The 22,061-nt window shown below is 36.7% G+C and overlaps 1 protein-coding gene across 1 annotated transcript in view; it reads right to left on the bottom strand.

Annotated features, from left to right (window-relative positions):
• Positions 1-3,362: 3,362 nt before the first annotated feature.
• Positions 3,363-22,061, bottom strand: part of LOC126298765 (UPF0669 protein C6orf120 homolog) — a 43,672-nt gene continuing 24,973 nt past the window's right edge. Inside the window, exons 5-7 of the mRNA XM_049990218.1 lie at positions 16,733-16,910; positions 6,152-6,244; positions 3,363-6,056 (exon numbers count right to left, since the gene is read on the bottom strand). Of these exons, the coding sequence (XP_049846175.1) occupies positions 6,167-6,244; positions 16,733-16,910 (256 nt within the window). The 3' untranslated portion in view covers positions 3,363-6,056; positions 6,152-6,166. The remainder of the gene's footprint in view (positions 6,057-6,151; positions 6,245-16,732; positions 16,911-22,061) is intronic.

The raw sequence follows: 22,061 nt of genomic DNA, 5'->3' as shown, positions 1-22,061 counted from the left end.
GATTGTGGTCAGAGTCCACATCTGCCCCTGGAAATGTCTTACAATTTAATACCTGGTTCCTAAATCTCTTGTCTTACCATTATATAATCTATCTGATACCTTTTAGTATCTCCAGAGTTCTTCCATGTATACAACCTTCTTTCATGGCTCTTAAACCAAGTGTTAGCTATGACTAAGTTGTGCTCTGTGCAGAATTCTACGAGGCGGCTTCCTCTTTCATTTCTTAGCCACAATCCATATTCACCTCCTACGTTTCCTTCTCTCCCTTTTCCTACACTCGAATTCCAGTCGCCCATGACTATTCAATTTTCGTCTCCCTTCACTATCTGAATAATTTCTTTTATTTCATCATACATTTCTTCAATTTCTTCATCATCTGCAGAGCTAGTTGGCATATAAACTTGTACTACTGTAGCATGTGTGGGCTTCGTATCTATCTTGGGCACAATAATGCGTTCCCTATGCTGTTTGTAGTAGCTTACCCACGTTCCTATTTTCCTAATCATTATTAAACCTACTCCTGCATTACCCCTATTTGATTTTGTGTTTATAACCCTGTAGTCACCTGACCAAAAGTCTTGTTCCTCCTGCCACCGAACTTCACTAATTCCCACTATATCTAACTTTAACCTACCCATTTCCCTTTTTAAATTTTCTAACCTACCTGCCTGATTAAGGGATCTGACTTTCCACGCTCCGATCCGTAGAACGCCAGTTTTCTTTCTCCTGATAACGACATCCTCTTGAGTAGTCCCCGCCCGGAGATTCGAATGGGGGACTATTTTACCTCCGGAATATTTTATCCAAGACGACGCCATCATCATTTAATCATACAGTAAAGCTGCATGCCCTCAGGAAAAATTATGGCCGTAGTTTCCCCTTGCTTTCAGCTGTTCGCAGTACCAACACAGCAAGGCCGTTTTGGTTATTGTTACAAGGCCAGATCAGTCAATCATCCAAATTGTTGCCCTTGCAACTACTGAAAAGGCTGCTGCCCCTCTTCAGGAACCACACGTTTGTCTGGCCTCTCAACAGATACCCCTCCGTTGTGGTTGTACCTACGGTACGGCTATCTGTATCGCTGAGGCACGCAATCCTCCCCACCAACGGCAAGGTCCATGGTTCATGGGGGGAGATCATATCATCAGAGGAGGAAAATAAGACCTGACATAACACCTATAAACCATGACTTTAACCTTCTCAGGTTAAATATTGTCTTCAAAGACTAGGATAAAAGATCCAGTGTTCACTCTATTATCTTTGGGTTCCCCCTGTTAGCAGCGAACAAAATGGACTGCACACTGTGCCACATTAGTATGCAGGCCTTGATCAGTTTGTAGCATTAGCTTCTGATGGAAGATAACACCTTGAATTCTGTTGAGTTTTTTGTGAGGAGAAATGGTGGCTGGTACATCTCCTAACCTGAAACAGGCCTGAAGCGCCTACGATTGCTGGCATGCGATGTTTTGATCAGTAAAGATCCATTTCTCATCATCTCTATTGCAGCATTCTCCCCAAACTGATCTTCAATATTTTCAATGAAAAACAGTGGCTTCATTGTAGCAAAAGATTCACAGTCAGTTTGGAACAAACCAAGAGCTCAGCAAAGTATCCACTTCCATATCTCCTTGCCTGGCTCTCATTTTGATGCATAGTCACAGACGGAAATGCCATAGAATTGTAAATCTCTGCATCAACATCACTGTTCTTGACTAGTGAGGTGGTCATGTTGGCATGGTCACCAGTAAGTGTGATCCGTTTCAGTGACGATCATCTGCCCCAATGCCACTCACTCAAATTGGAGGCTCTCCTCATGGGTGCCACCTGACACAGTAGCCATTGCCCTCAAAGTGGTTAGGTACCTACTTCTTGGCTGACACAGGGAGGTTACAGCTCAATCATCAGCAGTGTGGTCCCTGAGGCATCAGGAGGGAAAGATAGATGCACCTGATTGGTAGGTGCAAAAGATAATAGGGTACAGTTGGAAGTTAATGCACCACAATAAAGTGTCTTTCCCGAAATAGCTCACACTTCTGTAAAATTTGGAAATTGAAGATCAAACCCAAAATGCATACCAGAATATAAAAAGTCAAAATGGTGAGGGGAAAAAGCATTCAAAAATGAAAAGAGCAAAAACGTTCAGATGTCCAAACAATAGTCAAAATACCAAAGTAAAAACGTGACCAAACAAAAAGACTCCTATTACTCACCTCTCATGACACGCAAGGAATGGGGTTGGGTTGTTTGGGGAAGGAGACCAGACAGGGAGGTCATCGGTCTCATTGGATTAGGGAAGGGCGGGGAAGGAAGTTGGCTGAGCCCTTTTAAAGGAACCATCCCGGCATTTGCCTGGAGCGATTTAGGGAAATCGTGGAAAACCTAAATCAGGATGGCCGGACGCAGGATTGAACTGTCGTCCTCCCAAATGCGAGTCCAGTGTCTAACCAATGCGCCATCTCGCTTGGTCATGCAAGGAATGGCCATGGATCTATTCTAACCCTAGACACCATGCAGGGGTATTGGCTAATTGAAAATCATATGCAGGAGCAGTGCCCACATGTATACTGAATTCTACAAGTCATGGGGTTGCATATTTTTTTGGAACAAGTTAGGGAATTTAAGACACCATGGAAAATTGATTATGGTGTGTACTGCGAAGCTGATGCAACTTAAATCTGAATATTCAAACATGAATTTTAAACTCACTAGTTCAGAGCATTAGATACTGTTACATTTCACGCAATATGTCAGCTTCTCTAAAACAGCTGGAATTCAATGTCAAAAAATATACTGCTAGATGAGTGTAATTGACTGGATTTCCAGTTGTTTATGGACTGTTACCAATTTTACCAGCATCTATACACATTTTCTACCAACCCTACTGTAACTACAATAAGATAATACTGAATACAGTGGTACAAAAATCATAAAGTCTTATGAATCGATTAAATGTCTCAACTATGTGCTGCCACCTGATTCAGGTTGCAGTACTAATCCAAATGTCAAATAGGAAAATAAAAATACTAAATAAACTACAAATTGGGAAGTAGCTTCAGTATGTCTGCTCAACACACTCAAGACCAGTTGTTGCTAACTATCTTCCTGTATCATTCACATAGAAAAAAATGGCATTCCTCAACTGTCATTTATCTGAGTACCAAACACAATGAATTTTATCACTTTCACATATTTCACTACACATAACATGCATGGGTTTTCACTACATGACAAATACAGCCCTTAAAATGCTAATTCCAAAATGCATAGACTGCAAGTAATATCTGTCTTGGTTATGTTAAACAAAACAGCAATGATTTTTTTTAATCAAAAATAGATGAAAATGAACTATTAAAACATACAAATAATTACAAATATTTTATTAACATTTGTGCTTATCAGACTAAATTACAAATAAAAAACCATAGCACAGTATTTCACAAATTTCATAGTACAAGGAAGACAAGGTTTTTAATGTCATTTTGGGTGACAACTACAAACATCTCACAGGGAAGAGAAATTGACTGCCTACAAAAAATATAGGTTTTTTTTTTTTTTTTAATCAGATGACACTGCCCACCCTAGATCTGTCATATGAGATTGGTCCTATACAACTGTTTAGTAAGTTTGTATCATGCTATGCTAACCTTAATATTAAAAAATATATATATTTAACACAAGATCTCATTCATATGTGTCATAAAGCAGGCTTCATATGAGGAGTAACACAATAAATATTAATATTTCAATGGAGAATACATACATAACATGCCATAGACACATTCAGTTTAAACAACAGTATGTTAGAACTACACTTCTACTCAATCTTAAAGAAATAACAACCATTTTTGGTATCACGGACAATAGCAATCAAAAGAACAGACCACCACTATATTTGGGCTGACCTTTGACCATTATTTACATTTCAAAATGGACTTTCCATTGCTGTAATGATATTAGGGCTAGTTTTCATAACATAATACATTAACAAATACTTTCACTATTTCAACCTACTCGATGAAATGGACAGATAATGCTGAGTGATCAGCCAACACATTACAACAGTATCTGAATGGAATAGGCAACTAAATATTACCAAAGAACAGGGTGCAAATGATACTCACTGTAAGTAAATAATAAAGTAAGAAGCCACTGACATCCACCATTTTGTCAATGACAGCAACACGGTCCACAGATAAGAGTATTGATTTTGTTTTGGGAATGTACTTTGGAAAGTACACAAAGGATCTTATGCTTTTGGTGTTTGTGAATATTCTTGACATCACCAGCATTTCAAGTACTCCATAGGACAATGATTACTTAGAATGCGTGTTTCATAAAATTAGGACAGAGAGAAAGAGAGAGAGAGAGAGAGAGAGAGAGAGAGAGAGAGAGAGAGAGAGAGAGAATGCGACACCAGCATTTCCAGTTCCATAGTCAATGGACACACGAGATATACTGGATGAGAAAGTCAGTTTTGTGTCTCGATAATAAAACACAGCTTCTAAACTTAGGGCAGATCACATACACAAAAGGAATCACAAGCCGTAGAGAATATTATGCCATCTTATATGTATAGCACCAATGACAAGCATCCAAAAGCTAGTAGGAACCAAAGAGAACTAGAACTTAGTGAAAAGGAGATGTTGCCATGTAGGTAGAAACATAAATTACACTGTCTTCAATTACAGACCTGTGACACAAAGTTATTACTGTCTCTCCATTTAAATACATTGAAACAACTAAGAAAAAATACTTACATGAAGTAATATAGAAATGAAGTGCCATATTCTGAAGAAACAGATTCTGAATCAAACAGATTCTGAATCAAGAAAATTCAGTATATAAGAATATTCACTTGACACCAGCACTTCGTAGTTTTAGACAGCAGACTGTTGAAGCGTAAAGCAGAGAACAACCCTTTGTGACTGACTTAGGTGGACTAACTGGCTAGATCAGTAGTTGAATAGATTGACAGTGATAAACAATAGTGTTTTTGGTACAGAAATACCAATTCAAACAATAAATATCTGGGAAGTCTGAAAGAGGAAGAATAACCATCCTACCAGAAACTTATAACAATAACCTAAGCACAATAGTTCTCTCTGGCATGCAAAATATTTTAATGTCATTAATGTACCCGACACTACAGTGGAGGGATTGTATGTTGAAATTAAATATTTTTGGCAGATTAAAGGTACATGGTGAATCATACTTCAAACCCTAATATTTGCCTATTGCAGGGAAGCCTTTTTCATCTGATTCTTCAAAGCACCCCACTTACTTTAATTCAAAGCTTCACTCTACTAACACTTACAAGCTATTTTTCTAAACACCAAAGAGAGACTGTTGATTACTCAGATATATTATTAATATTTCCAAGAGAAACAGACTATGCACATGTTACACATTAGTGCATAGTTTTAATCTGTCAGGTACGTTGACTCAAATACCTTTCTCTCGAATGGCACATAAAACGGGTGGAGTATTAACTGCCCATCAGCACAACGTAAATAATGTTTGACAAAAAACATATTGAAATGTAGTGACTGTGCCACATTTCAGAATATCATACTTTGATGACATGAGTTGTACATTAAATCATCTTACAGCATTAACTATACATGATTACCACACTGCACATAATTTCAGCTGTTGCGCAGTATTTGATACTGGCCACTATTTATTGTACTATCCAGACAATAACACAGTATAGCTACACCAGTGCAGTGTAATTCCACACAATACTCAGTCAAGCCATTATGTCTTACAATTAAACAGTTAAGGGAATTAATGTTCAAATGCTTGAAATATTAATTTCAAGCACAATTATTTAGTGGAAAGTCATCTAAATGGACGAAGTATAAAAATCATCAGACACATTCTGTCACAGGATAATGTGATAATTCATCACAGGAAAGCTCATTATTCACAGCACACTAGCATCACCTTTTAACACCAATGACTGATGTTTCTGGAGGAAGAAGTCCTGAATTCACTAATGAAATACTTTGTTTCATTCACTTCATTGTCCTGGACTCTCAGGAACATTACAAATGCTGCAAATATAAACACATCAGATCAGTGATAATTTAGTTCAAACCTATAGTTGTAAAAACATTCAAAGACATACTTTAAAATATATGTTTCTCACCAAATATCAAATTCGTCAAATAAACATTATATCAAACGCAACTTCAAAAATGTAAAATACGAATGACCATATCACACTTTCGTCAGTTGTGTCCTGAAACAGAAGTAACACACTTCACTGTCAAAATCCTACACTACATCAACAGACAATTATTTATTTGATTTTTTGCATTGAAAATAAATCACAAAAGAATGTTTTCTATTCTAAGACGAGACCTCCCCAACATTTACCTGAAAGCAACCTCTGAAATTATAGCTCTGAAACTACTTGGATACGATTTTGTACGAGTGTCTGGGTGTTGTGTGTGGCACTTGAACTAAATGTGAGCGAGCAAAGAACTGTTTTTCTTTGAGAAATAATCATTACTGATGAATAGGTCAATGTTCAGAAGGAAAGAAGATCTGAGTTTAATGTCCCATAGATGACAAGATTATCACAGATAGAGTACGGAAGAACCTTTCCAGCATTTGCTTTAAGCGATTTATAGAGAAACCGCAAATAAAACTGAATCTTGGTGGCAAGACGGGGAGTCGAACAGCAGTCATCACGAATGTACATCTCGTGTCTTATAATCAGCAAGATGTACACTCTTTATGACATCAGCAGCATGTGCGGGTTTTGTGTGGTGTGGGAATAAGCTGGCAAAGACCTGAGGTGACTGCCTCTGTGATCACTTGCTTGTGTATCTCCATTTGGAGAACACCAAGTGAATTGTGTATACAACTTAATGACTTGTGAGGCTAATATACATCATCATATTCACCTGAAATTATTGATTGGCAACAATTTAAGATATATAGGGAGCAAAAAGGCGGAAAACAAATTATTAATGAGGAAAGAGGACATTCATGAAGATTGAGTGCAACAGTTCTGAGCCCTTGAGAAGTAGAGTAATAATTGAAATTCTGTTATATAAATTGATGATTTAATTAGATAGATAAAAGATCTACTCATCAATTGTCGACAGGGGAACACTTCATGGAATGGTACTTAAATTTGCAAGCTTTTGGTGCCAGTGGCTTCTCCTCCTGGCAGAACGATTCTCCTTCAACCCTTCTGCTAGAAGACGGAGCCACCTGCTCTGACAGCTTGCAAATTTAAATACCATTATATGTGTGTTCTCTTGCCACTGCTTGGTGAGTAGATTTTTATCCATCCAATTACATCATATTTTCAAAAACTGATTATTTTCATTAATATATACATTAGTGATACTTAGGTGCACTTGTTGTACACTACTCACCATTTTTGGCATAGTGATAATTATACAGGCTTCTTGCATTGGTCCCTAAGGGAAAGTGAGATGATATTGTAAACATTGGTGTTCAAAATGTGTTTGGTCCAAATGTGTTGTTAATATTTAAATTGGAGATGAAATATTGTGATTGCATTTCTCATAAGATTAAAGTTAATCCACCACATACCTTTTGCTTTCAGAATGTCAAAATAAGTAATTGGCTTTCATGAAAATGTATTTTTATCAAGAAGTTATGTAGAAATCTAAACTTTGCTCTCTTATCAAAATCAACAATAAGAGATTCCAAATATTTAAAACTGTTGTCATCTTCACAATATATGAGTAATACCTTATTTAAATGCACTCTATCTCATTTTCGCAACAGTGAACAATATTTACAAAAGAAAAATGTTACATTTACATTGGGTGTGTACCTAAAAATTTAAAGGGACTGTTCTGAATTATAATGTTGGATCAGGCTTCTTGTTACAGCAAAATTTACATGAGGGGAGTGGAGGAGGACAAAATAGTATGAACAAAATGCAATATCCTACATCTTGCTGCAAGTTGGCACCAATGCATACATGTAAATAATGTGATGTGGCTGCAGTGCACAGATGACACACCACATCTTGGACATTATCTTTCAGTGTATTATACACTTTGTTATGCAACAATTAACACAAGCAGTCAGTGAAATGTGTAATCTCTCAGACTTCCAAAAAGGGCAACTCATTGACGTGTGGTTAGCGGGAGTATCAGCGACAAAAACTGATGAATTGTTTAATGTTTCCCCAGTGACAGTATCCACGGTATGACAGCATACATTAAACGTGGTAAAACAAGATTTGTGAAGAGGCGTTGTGGGGGTGAAAGCCAAAGTTAGCTGACAAATATCATTGAGCATTACAAGTAATTGTTAACCAGATGGTGTAAAACCACTTTAGCAAAAGCATCTGCAGAACTTGACACTCATTTGAGTAATACTGTGTCAACAAAAACAGGATGGTGGGAGCTCCATAAGGCTAACATTCATGAAAGGGCAGCAATTGTGAAATCTTTAATAATGGAAGCCAATGCAAAATTGTAAAGGAAGTGGTACCACGATCATAGCACCTGAACACTTGATGACTGGAAGAATGTGGTACAATCCAATGGATCTTTGTTTACACTGTTTTCTTCAAACGGCAGGGTTTATCAATGGAGAACCCATAAAGAAGCCTATGGTCTGGCCTCTTCATTTCCAACAATCAAGCATGGGGGAGATTCCATTACGATTTGGGTTGCTATGTTGTGGTATTCAGTTGGTCCTATCATTACCCTCACTTGTTGGATTATTGAGAATTAATGTCTCAACATCCTCGACAAAGAAGTACTTACTATGAGCAGCATATTGCTGCCGAACACTGCCATATTCCAAGATGATAATGCACCCATACACACAGCCAAAATGGTTCATTTTGAAATACTGTCCATGTTCATGAACTTCACACTTGACTCAAGAACTGCTTTCCAACACAGAGAGATGTAACAAGCAACAACATTATGCTGTGGTTGTGTGCACTATGGGTAAACTGCGACGGAGTCTATAATTGGTATTGTTTCTTCAATGATGTTACAGTTATCTTATGATGTATATAGAGTGACACTGGAATGGTGTACACAGGAGTAATTAGCATTATTTAGAAAAGTAGGTACTCCTGGCTCTACCTCTCTCCCTCTTAAAGTTATTCTTTTTGTAGTTGTAACCACTTCACACACATGCATTATAAACTTTAAAATGTTTCTCCTGGACACATCTGCACAAAAGTCTTCTCTGCACAACATCTTTCAGTTTCTCAATGGGTATTTTGGTCTGGTATAGGAGTTATCTTAGAAGAGACGTTTTTTTCTCTTTCTTTTCTCCCGTCTTTCCTCCAATCAAAGTCTTTATGGCAAAGGTATGTTACTTAAGGGATTTGTTGGTTCTGGCATGGTGTAGTGGTTCTGCACAGGACCTTTTAGGTTTTCTGTTGAAACTGCATTGAGGTTTATTAACAAGCAGCATGTACCATCGTCATGATACAGTTAATTAAAGCCAAAAAATTCTGTCCTGTGTGAGACACAAGATTTCAAGAATTTTCCAAAAAGTGGTTGCTGCACATCCAGAGTTTATGGTAACAGGGTACTGGCTGATGGCACTGATTAACAACTAGCTCAAGAGTCCCCAGGTTAGCAACAGCAGTGCTCTGTTTGCGAGGGGGGGGGGGGGGGGGGGGGGGGAGAGAGAGAGAGAGAGAGAGAGAGAGAGAGAGAGAGAGAGAGAAATGGGTACAATAATTATGATCAGACCCTATTCTTATACAACAGATGTATGAGTTAATTTTCAAGTAACTTTTGACTTGACTACTGATACATGCATATGGTGTCATTAGTTTCTTTCCATGTGTTGATATTTACTTCTTGTATCATTTACTTCTCTCATTTAAATTTTCTGATTAAACATCATACCTCTCACTCTTTTACTAATATCTCCCAAAAAATATGTACATGTACATAAACAAACCAAACAGGATGAGACACACAGAGAACTCCAAGTAGTTCTGTCTATATTAGTGTTATGTCTACATTGGGATAGAATACTGGTGGTGCATCAAAACAACAAGTACAAAAAAAAATTAAAAGTGGGAAGAAAAATGTTCAAAACACATGCTTATATAACAGTAGTGTGACCTCCATGTGACCAGATGAGAGGAAAAACTGATGTGAACTGAAGACAGGAAGAACCATAAGTAGTCACTTATTTACGTAACAATGAGACTTGAAATGTTTTATAATCTATGAATAATACATATCAAAACAAAAATGTATCATTATACGAGGGTCATTCAATGATTAAAGAGAGAAACTGGTCACGGGAAAAACTGTTAGAAGGGCAATTTGGTACTTTTATGGCTTTAAGTTGGCATCACTGGGATGAACCCAGATCAGGTGATATATCAACATTGTTTTGTTTAGAACCTCAAAAATACATTTCAAGATGGGGAGTCCGCTTGAAACATCTACCGTATTTACTAGAATTTAATCCGCACTTTTTTTCTGGTTTTTGTAATCCAAAAAACCGCCTGCGGCTTAAAATCGTGTGCAAAGTAAGTGGAAGTTCTGAAAAATGTAGGTAGGTGCCACACAACTAACTTCTGCCGTCGAATATATGTAGCGCTACACAGGCTTGCTTTGTAGGCACAAAGATAAATACTGGCGCCAAAACCTCTGCGTCAGTAAATAAATTTAAAAAAAAAAAGTGGAAGACGAGCTTTTTTTTCTCCGCCCCGAGTTTCGACCACCATATTTTCATACATTATCCAACGAAGTAAATACAAATTCCGTATTGTTCATCTTCGAATGTAGCAGCATTTCAATGTACTACGAAAATCCAACTGGCAAGACTGTTTGGGGTTTTTGTCAATATGGCCAACTCTACATTCTGAATTTTTTCCTACCTGTGAGAAGAGATGGTTGCTAATAGAAACTTTTATGAATTGTGAATCCACATGCAGTATTCTCTTCACCATTTACCATAAGAATAATACGAATATAAACATTTTGCCATGTATTCTTTCGTGTTTGCTGCTATCTCTTTTAAATCCTGTCTGCCTAATAAACTATGAAACTAGAGTGAGAAAACAGCAAACGCGGAAGAATATACATATCATGTCATGTTTATATTCATATTATTCTTATGCCTAATAGTGATACAGTCAGAAATGAAGCACGGCAATTGACTAGATTTTTAAATCTAAGATGACTAATTTCTGTGCAGAATGTAATGTACTAAAGAGGATGGAGAAAAATTTTCGCTAAACTCTCCTTCAGAACATCTTCTATCATACGCAGTCTATTATTTGGTTCTTGTTGATCATTATCAAAGAAAGCAGCAGTGTAAGTAACAACAAATAGCACTCTCTTGCCATTGTTTCACTTTTGAGACAATTCCTCTTTTTTTTTTATTGTAAGCCGCGGTAGTGTGCACGAAAGCAAGCCATGCCGCGAGCGACAACAGGTCGTAAACACTCATTATCAGAATGTGACAAACAATGCATGACACAGTACAATAATGCATTTTCAGCTTAGAGTGACATAAACACGTATAACATAGAGAACGTCACTTATGAGATCAAAGAAAAATAAGCAATCGATTCAAACCAGATGAAGCACGTGAAAAAAGAAGGGTACCTGTATAAATACGTATAGAGTGCCTGACGCATAGCAATGGCTACCTGGTAAAGCTTAACTGCTAAGCTTACGAGTCGAACCAAAGTACTGTAGCTGTATCGTCATTCATTCGACCTAAATTGTGTCTCATATTAAAGTGGACAAACTTTGTTTCGATTTGGAGGTGCGGCCTAAGACTTTTCTCTCCCCTTGAATTTCGAGTGTCAAATTTCAGGTGTGGCTTAGATTCGGGAAATTTTTTTTTTCCTTGATTTCGAGTCCCATTTTTCAGATGCGGCTTAGATTTGAGTAAATACGGTACATTAGTTGAACAACATTCTGTTATTCGTTTTATACTTGCTGAAGGCAAGAAACCAGTGAATATATACTGTAGAATGCCTAAAATTAATGGTGAAGGTTGTATGAATCATGCAAATTTTTCCAAGTTCAAAAATGGTCACGACTCAGTGACTGATGAACACTGTTCTGGTCGACTAGTTGCAGTTTCAACTCCCTCACTTGAAAGTCGAATTGATGACATTATTCGTGCCAACCGCCATGTGACTGTGGAAATGATAGTTGATAAGGTTCAAGTTAGTACTGGTACAGTTCATAACATTATCTGTAACAAGCTAAAGTACCGCAAAACATGTGCAAGGTGGGTCCCAAAGAAGTTGACGTAGCTACACAAGGAAACAAGGTTGAGAGTGTGAACAGAGCTACAGGGATGTTATGGCAGAAGGTGAGCACTTCCTCAACAAAATTTTAACTTGTGATGAAACTTGGGTTCACTATTATGAATCAGAATAAAAAAGACAAAGCATGGAGTGAAAGCACACCAACTCACGTGTCAAGAAAAAATTCAAAACCAAACCATCAGCAGGAAAAGTCATGTTGACGGTGTTTTGGAATGCTTAAGGCCCAGTTTTTTGTGATTATCTCGAAGAACAGTATACAATGAACGGCCAATACTACTCAGATTTGCTTTTAAACAAAGTGAAGCCAGCCATGAGAGAGAGATGATGTAGATTTCAGATGAGAGGTGTGACTCTCCAGCAATATGACACACGTCCTCATATTGCTCAACTAATCCATGAAACCATCAACAAAATGGGCTGGGAAGTACTGCCTGATCCCCCTTACAGTCCTGATTTAGCACCTAATGATTTCCATTTGTTTGGTGCACTGAAGGAGGCATTATGTGGGACGGGGTTCCAGGACAATGAGGACATGAAAAAGTTTGTGGGAAAATGGTTCAAACATCAAGATAAAGAGTTCTTTGCAGTTGGAATAAAAAAGCTTGTAGCCTGTTGGAACAAGTGTGTGAATGTTCAAGGGGATTATGTTGAAAAGTAGAAAAAGTATTGTTTTGTAAAAATAAATGCTTTTCCTCCAGACCAATTTGTCTAATTATTGAATGACCCTCATAGATCCCACTGGTGATGCCTTAAAGTGAAAAAAGGCGAAATGTGTCTGGGAAAATAAAATATAGTGCAGCAAGAGAAGGCATTTTTATTTGCAAAACAAATAATCAGAGAATTTCGAAAACAGAGACTGTTATCTTTTCACTACATGAAAGAATGTAGGGAAACTTGGAGGAAAGTTAATGCTAACCCGTGCATCAAAGGGAAGAGCTACTATGAAGATTACAACAACTGATATAGTCAGATATTGTTAACAGTTCTGTCAGAAAATCCTTTGGGAGTGCTGATCCCACGTAAAAATTATGAATGAATCAAAATTTGTTATGTTGTCTCTCTCATGGATCAGTCAGGTGCTGAAAGTTAAGACAACAGACAGAAAGCTGAATTATTACATTCTTTATTTAAATGGAAAGGCAATGGGAATTGATGAGATTCCTGCTAAACTGTTAAAGTCACTGGAGAAAGAAGGGAAAAGGGAGTTGATTGAATTGTGTAATCAAATATACATGACAAGAAAACCGCCAAAGGACTATACAGAAAGTGTCTTAATACCTATAGAAAAGAAAAAGAAAAGCAAACCGTGTGAGGAACATAGAACAGTGAGCCTGATATTGCATGCAGCCAAAGTCTTGCTGAGGACACTCAACAGACAGCTATATGGAAAGCTGAATTGCGTAACAGGAGATGAACAATTTGGTTTCAGGCAAGGAGTGGGAACTAGAGATGCCACTGGGATACTGAGAGTGATAGGGGAGAGGCACATGGAGAAGAAAGGGAAGGTGTATGTTGTGTTCATTAATCTTGAGAAGGCTTTCAACTGTGTCAGATGGAACATTGACTGTTGTTGAAGACCCTCCTAGAGCTTGAACTTTATGATGTTTGTGGAAAAACTTTTCTCAAAGTATCAGCATGGAATCTCGAAAAATTTGAGCCTTAAGACAGTTCACTTTTTTTCACAAACATTACCTTGCAAATGGTAAATACAGATGAAGAAGGATATATTGTCTTCTTGTATTTTAAAAAGGTAATCCACACTGTGCCACACTGTTGAATGACAACCAAGATTTGATCATTTAGAGCAGCTTAACAAATATGACACCCAAAGACTTTTTCACTAATAGGACCCAGTTAGTATATTAGACTGGCACAACTTGAGTAGAAGACATGATCTGAGGCATCAAGGTATCACCAATTTAGTAATGGAGGGCAGCGTGGAGGGTAAAAATCGCAGAGGGAGACCAAGAGATGAATACACTAAACAGATTCAGAAGGATGTAGGCTGCAGTGCATACTGGGAGACGAAGAAGCTTGCACAGGATAGAGTAGCATGGAGAGCTGCATCAAACCAGTCTCAGGACTGAAGACCACAACAACAACAACCAACTGTTCAACAGAAACGAAAGTAACACTGAGTGTGCCTCGAGAAAAAGTAATAACACTGTGGATATTCTCAACAAACATGCACTCAGATTGTTCAGTCAATGTAAAAAAAGAGCACCATCACTAGATGCTCATAATGAAATGAAGAATAACTTTAACAGTATTTCCACTTAGTGTACTGAATGTCAACCCTCTTTAAAAGTGCAAATACAAGATAATGCCCATAACAAAGAGAAAGAAAATGACAATAATCTATTAGAGTAAATCTATGTCTGCATTTACAGCTATATGACTACTCTGCAATTCACAATTAAGTACCTGGTAGAGGGTTCATCACACCACCTTCAAGCTATTTCTACACCATTCCCCACTCGAACAGCACGCAGGAAGAATGAACATTTAAATTATAATGTGCGAGCTCTGATTTCTATTATTTTACTATGATGATCATTTGGTGGACAGCAACACAATTTTTTCACATTCAGAGGAGAAAGCTGGTGATTGAAATATCATGAGAAGATCCAGCTGCAACGAAAAATGCCTTTGTTTTAATGATTGCCACCTCATTCATGTATCATATATGTTGCAATCTCTCCCCTAATTCAGGATAATGCAAAGTGAGCTACCCTTCTTTGAAGTTTTCCCAAGTCCTCCACAAATTCTATCTCATGTGGATCCCACACAGCACAGCAATATTCCAGAAGAGGATAGACAAGCATAACGTAGGCAGTCTCTTTAGCTAACACTTTTCATTATTTCGAGACAATTGACACTTTTTCCACCACACAGGTATCTTGTCCAAATAATTTTTCAATTAGTTTTGATCATTTCAGGGTTTTACAAGATGGTAAAGGGCAACATTATCTGCAAACAATCTACGAGGGCTGCTCAATTGTCTCCTGTATCATTTACCTTGATCAGGAACTGGAGAATGCCAGATATTACTTGTGTTTTACTCAATGACTTTCTGTCAATTACAATAAACTGTGAGGGTGTCAAAAGCCTTCTGGAAGTCTAAAATTATGGAATCGTTTTGACATCCCCAGTTAATAGCACTCATTACTTAGTGAGGATAAAGAGCTAGCTGCTTTTCACAATAATGATATTTTCTGAACCCATGTTGGCTATTTGTGAATAAATAAGTTTCTTTGAGGTATCAGCAGCAAACTACTGGAGTCTGCCACATTGTTTAAGACAATGCTGTGAGTCAATATGAAATTGGATGACTATGTGAAATCAGTGGTATGGAAAAAGGATAGACAACTTATATTTGTTGGGAGAGTCCTGTGAAAGTGTGGTGTATCTGTAGAGCAGTAATAAGATAAGAGGGATCAGAGTATATACGGAAGCTTAGAGACAGTCCTTTGTCCACTGCTCAAAACACAGTTCCTAATATTAGTATGGAGTAATTTCATAGTCATGCACTATTTTACTGTGGCTTACAGCATACTTATATATACAAAAATTTAGATGTAAGCATTACCTTTTTTTAAAAAAAAAACCTTTACTGAGTGAGCAAGATGATACTGTGATTACACCCCATACACTGTTTTAAAAAGGGTGGGATTCAAATTTCTATTTGTTGATTGTTATTGAGGTTTCCTGCAGTTTCCTGAAACTACTTGAGGCACATGCTTTGGTATTTTCTTACAAATTAATGCAGCCAATTTGTTGCATCATTGTTTATATGAGTTTGTATCCATTGCTTATAACATCAATGTATACAGCTTGTTAAGATCTAACAAAGTATTTCTGAAAGTAACATAACTGCAACAAATTTTCACCAAAGTTTGATCTGTCTCTCAAAATACTGTTGATATTAGAGTACTGTTTGAGGGGTAGCAAATATAGATATTTGCTAATGCGGAGATAGACAATCCAAACCTGTTCACCCAAAATGTCAAATAGAGATTCAGAAGGAAAATAATGGATACTGAAAGGTAGAAAACATGTTGAATGTATAAGTCAACCCCAAGCAATCAACTAATGGAACAGAGTAATCTTTAGCTTATCAAAAATGTAAAAATTCACATAAAAGGAAGTTTACATCACAAAATTAGTACTAAAATACTCAGAACATCAAAGCATTGTGTGTGTGTGTGTGTGTGTGTGTGTGTGTGTGTATGTGTGTGTGTATGTGTGTGTGTGTGTGTTTTCGGAAAGGAGCAACATAATTCTGGGCTACAGTTTTCAGCATCTTGTTCCCATCTGCTGTTCAATGTCTATTTTACATGGTAAATTGGGGTCATGTTTCTAGTCCACCCAAGTCATTTCATTACTTCACAGAAGGCAATTTTTCTATACTTAATAATTAAAAGATTACAGGTGTTTAACAACCACTTTTCTTACATCAGAAGCTTTCTTTTTCTTTGGTACACCAGTGCTCCCAGTCTCCACAGTGCCTGAGGAACGGATATCTACATCTCCACTATCATGTTCATCATCAACATAGTATGCTTCAAGACGATATTCACTTCTTTCATGTGATGGATGGCCATAGACTCCAATCCCAACAGGTCGCCTGAAACTTAGGCAAAAATTGAATTTCAGAATACATATAAAGTTGTAGACGAAACTTCTCCAAAAGGTTCATGACCATTAATGTTGAGGCATCTAGTAGTCTTTATGACTATCTGTAATTACAAATAACCTACAGAAATTTTAATGATGATAATGTCAGAGTTGTGAAGTAAATTGTATTTTTTCCAAAATTATTTTTTTATGCAGACATCGATTATTTAGGGGACAGAAAAGATAATTATGACTGAAAATGTAAGTTCTATGACAACATAGCTTCTCCACATTGCAGGTGACAGATGTGATTATAACTGTAGACACTACTGATGATTATTCGAGTCAGATGACAGAATGGCATATGACTCAATCTTCCAACAAATCTTTTCATGCAGACTTGTGCTGAAGATATTCTTATAAGTAACTGTTCTATTCCTGAGAGCCTCCAACAGAAAATTCTTGACAAAATAAACCATACAAAATGTGAAAATGTACTTTCCTTGTAGAGACACAGAAAACTGAAATATGTGACAATTTATTCAAATGTAATTATACTGCACCTGGCTTCATTACAATTGAAAGACAAGTGAGAATGCCGCTCACGAGAGTCGAGGAAGTGAGGAAGCAGAACAACTTAGCTGCCCCTGAAGACTGGCAATACTACTACTAAATACCATCTTTAACAAAGGACATGTTTATATATACCATCAGCTGATCTACATGCTTTACTGAAATGGGCCACTAGTTTTGGTTTATGTAGACCATCTTCTGGCATTGGACAAAAAGTGTTTTTAGCACCTTGATTTCTGCTGTATTAAACATATTTGCTTTAACATAGACTAAAAAAGGCAAACATCTGAATTTATATTACATGTCAATAACACACTTTTGATAACTGCAGACATCTGTACTCCTACTGGAAAGGCAGCATATACACTTCTTGTGAGACCTATTCAAGTTAATCTTATTACATTTACATCACAACTGTTGCAGAAATTTCATAATTCCATTGGTAAAAAACATATTCCATTTGTCTGTGAGTCATCACATTGCATATTTACTGGAACCTTCACTTCTAGAAAGCTCAATTACCACCCCATCATAGCGCAAATTTGCAATACAGTCTACTTGTCCAGTGCCAGAAGATGGTCTATATAGACTGAAACTAGTAGTACATTTCAATAAAGTTTATACAGCAACTTATGATGTATACAAACATTTTCTTTATTAAATACATTATGGATGTGAAACACCACCTTGTAAAAATTAAGGTCATTAATACTCACTTTAAATCTAATATCTTTCCAATCATTAACACATTGAATGTGAAGAAATAAATTCACCAACACACTTATGTTATAAATCTATCATAACAATTCAAAATTTGTGCCAGACCAGGACATGGCCCACAATATCCTGTTTACCTGACAGCTGCCTTCAATGATTATAACACCTAAACATGCCTCCTGAACCAACTCAAACCTTCAATGTCACTCATATATGCCATCTAATACTTACAAACATTACAGTAAGTTTAAAAACTTCTACAAACCATCAATTGACACTTAACTGCATGAAAATACATTTTTGATCACACAATTACAACAGGGCTTGCATTACACGAGCTCCTCTATTTTTATTATGTGGGGATTATCATCAATCAAGAAAGCGCTAAACCCAATATTTTCTCTGGCAGGCCTAATAAATTAACAGACACAAAGCAGTAAACATAATGTATGAGTTAATCCTCAGACATCCTGTTTAGCTATTACATCAGAATTGGATTCCAGCTTAGATATACGGCCAGAATAAGTCATTGTAAAGTGCTGGCATTTTCCATTGTCATGCATTAGAGGGGGGGGGGGAAATGTGTGATATCACATGGACTGATGCAACGCAGGAGACTACTTTGAAGGACAGTAACAAGTGCAAACATGTAACTCTTTCGTATTGGTTGTGAATAAATAGTTGCCACTATTAAAGTTCCAACCCTCACATTAACATCAAATACAAATTTAAGTGTTAGAAAGTATTTTCTGAACATATATGTTTCGCGTGTAGCCTTGTATGGATGTGAAACATAGGCAATAAACAGTTCAGACAAGAAGCTTCTGAAAGCCTTAAATAGACTGGGTTCAAAATGGCTCTGAGCACTATGGGACTTAACATCTATGATCATCAGTCCCCTAGAACTTATAACTACTTAAAACGACTAACCTAAGGACATCACACAAGACCCTTAAATAGACCGGGGCCCATGGCGGGCTCTGATGGTGATTCTCTCTCTCTCTCTCTCTCTCTCTCTCTCTCTCTCTCTCTCTCTCTCACACACACACACACACACACACACACACACACACACACACACACAAAATTCTGAGGTGCCCTCTGCAGATGACATAGCATTGCTGTACGTGGGGCCTTTCGCAAATCACACACACGCCCTGTTGTCCGGCAGACCTCAACGTACACGATATACGAAGTGGATTGCTTGCTTCTCCAAGAGTTTGCATAGTTATTCGTCTGCTTGTGGCATTAGGTCCCAGTGAAAAATCAATCCCTCTACCATGTTGAGGTTCTTATGGGGTGTGATAGTAACAGGTGCATCACCAAATTGTTTGCAAGAGACTAACATCTGAATTTGGGTAGGTTTTGCCATCTTAATTAAAAAGGACCCACTTCATATTTTACTGAGGGAAGAGACTGCTACAGTACTGTGGCGTGGGGACTTCGACGTGTACCAGCATTGCAGACATGTACCATCAAACAAACTAAAAGTTAATTGTGCAACTCTATTTTTCAATGTGGTGATAAAACTTTTTGACTATCCTTTACACAATTTTATATATGATAGGACAAACTGTGATTTTTTGAATATTAGCTATCATCTTGTTACATGTGTGGACTTCTACAAACATTTGGTGCTATTCTGTGCAGTCTGTAGTTTCTGTTTCTTTCTCTGGTTTTCTTCCACCATAGGATACCTTCAAAAGACGAGAAAGACCTACTATGATCAAAAAGAAAATTAAACTGAACATAGGCGATTGATTTTATTTCAGCCAACTACATCTATTGGGAAAACATTACACCCTTCTCATGTCTACTTAAACGAAGAGATACATTCCTAATTTGGCATGTAAAAATGTACACAAATCATTTTACTGCTAATAAATAACACAACTTTTATGATCAGCTTAAGACCTATTTGAAGTGAAAATACCACACTCATTGAAGTTTCAGAGATAAAATTTCTCCATCTTCATCTGTTCATATCTAGACACCACATCCTTGCATAAGTCAGTGTTCATTTTCCTGTTATGTTCAAAAACTTATATTGCTCCACCACCTGCCACCCAAAACCCACTTCTCTCAAAGGCACCATAAGGTACACTGCATGTACCATTTTTTTACAAGTGTCCTAAAATTTTGTAGTCACCTGATCACCTTGAAACAACAACTCAAAACAAAAATTTACAACAGTACATACAAAAAAAGCCACTAGTGTACTTTTTATGTAGATGGACTTTCTTACCTGAAAGCCTAAAACCTTGAAAATTGTAAACCAACAAGGAAACTAATCTTTAAGACAATGAAACATGATGTCAGTGTTTGCAAGACCTTTGACATTATGAACAATTTGAATATAAATGCATTCCAACTGTCTCACTGCAAGAAAAAGTATGTGAAAATTATTCAGAATGCTTTGAAAGTATGTAGTGACAAACATCATATATTGCATGTGCTGTCAACAGCAGCAGCATACAACTTCACTAAATGTGTTGAACATTTGTTGTAAAACATAAAAAAATAAACTCACAAATTTAATTTATCAAGTATTTCAGAGTCATGATAATTTAAAAGTTTGCTACAGAAACTACATTCAGAATTCATAATCATAAACTGCAACACCATAATATGAAATGTATGTGACGTGTTCAGTTTGTGACGTAGCAGGTGGATTCTTAGCATCTGTTAATAGTTTTCTAATCTCATAAATAATCAATTTTTTTGCCATTTTTTATATTACTTGCTGACAAGTAGTACTTACTTTAAAATCTCAAAATCCTGTATAGACCTATTTTCATTTAAATTTGTTACTCACATTCCAATTTCAAGTATTCTGATTTCATTTGTGTAATTAGTTCTCATTAATGCACTGTTAATTAAAAGTTACAATTACTACATGCAAAAACCTACAAGATAAATTTATATTTGGGAAGGGTGATCTACACCATCTGAAAGTTAAGCATTTTAGTTTACCTGTTAAGAATTTTAAATTACTTAAAAGCAGTTATTCTCTGCAATAATTAATATCAAACATCACAGGTAGACTCATTTTCGAGCACAGATTTTGTAAGAAGCACTGCTAGTTTCTGAACTTTGACAACATACTTTTGTTGCCTTAAATTTTCTGCATAGTATGACTTACAGCATTAATTTCAAATAATTTACCATGATTGGTGAAACAGCACTCATTCCTAAAAACATAGTGTATGGACAAAAGTGACCACATATTTTCTAAATGTCTAACCAACACCATTTTCTATAAATCAAAATCACATTAGTACTTGTAGTTTACAAAAACACTAAAATCCAACCTAGCCTAATTTTAAAGCACTATGAAGCTTTAAAAATTAACAGTTTGTTCTTCCAGCCATTTATAAGTATTTGGATCTGACCCTAAATTGCCAGTTCGCAGTTTGAAAATAAACAAACATCATCTATGTCAGGTGCACTCTCAGTGTTGACTCGTGTCACAATTATCGACACTCTGTACATGAAAATATGACCATAGGTCAATGCAAAACTCAAGAATTCTAATGTTTAATAATTTTTAAGTAAACCCTATAAATTAAGTTAATGGACATTTTAAATAAAATTTAAGTGTGGAATGTTGTCATCAAGCTGAGGTACCCTTGGACGTTACGTTGGTCATTAGGAACTGACTTAATTGAACTGCTACAGTGTATGGTACTTTAACAAATTACTGCAGGACAATACAAACTGAGTTGAGTTCATGTAAATGTGAACCGTGCTTTACACTGCCATGAGAGAAGAATTAACTTCACCATTGGATAGTGACTGTGTATTGTGGGCTCTAATCGTGGTATTTGCGCTGATAATTTGTTTGTAATTTATAAACTGCTCACTGTACTTAATGAAA

The sequence above is a fragment of the Schistocerca gregaria genome, chromosome X (assembly GCF_023897955.1).
Source record: "Schistocerca gregaria isolate iqSchGreg1 chromosome X, iqSchGreg1.2, whole genome shotgun sequence".
Taxonomy (NCBI): domain Eukaryota; kingdom Metazoa; phylum Arthropoda; class Insecta; order Orthoptera; family Acrididae; genus Schistocerca; species Schistocerca gregaria.
The sequence above is the reverse complement of the archived record's forward strand: the minus strand, read 5'-3'. Positions and strand labels throughout refer to the sequence as shown.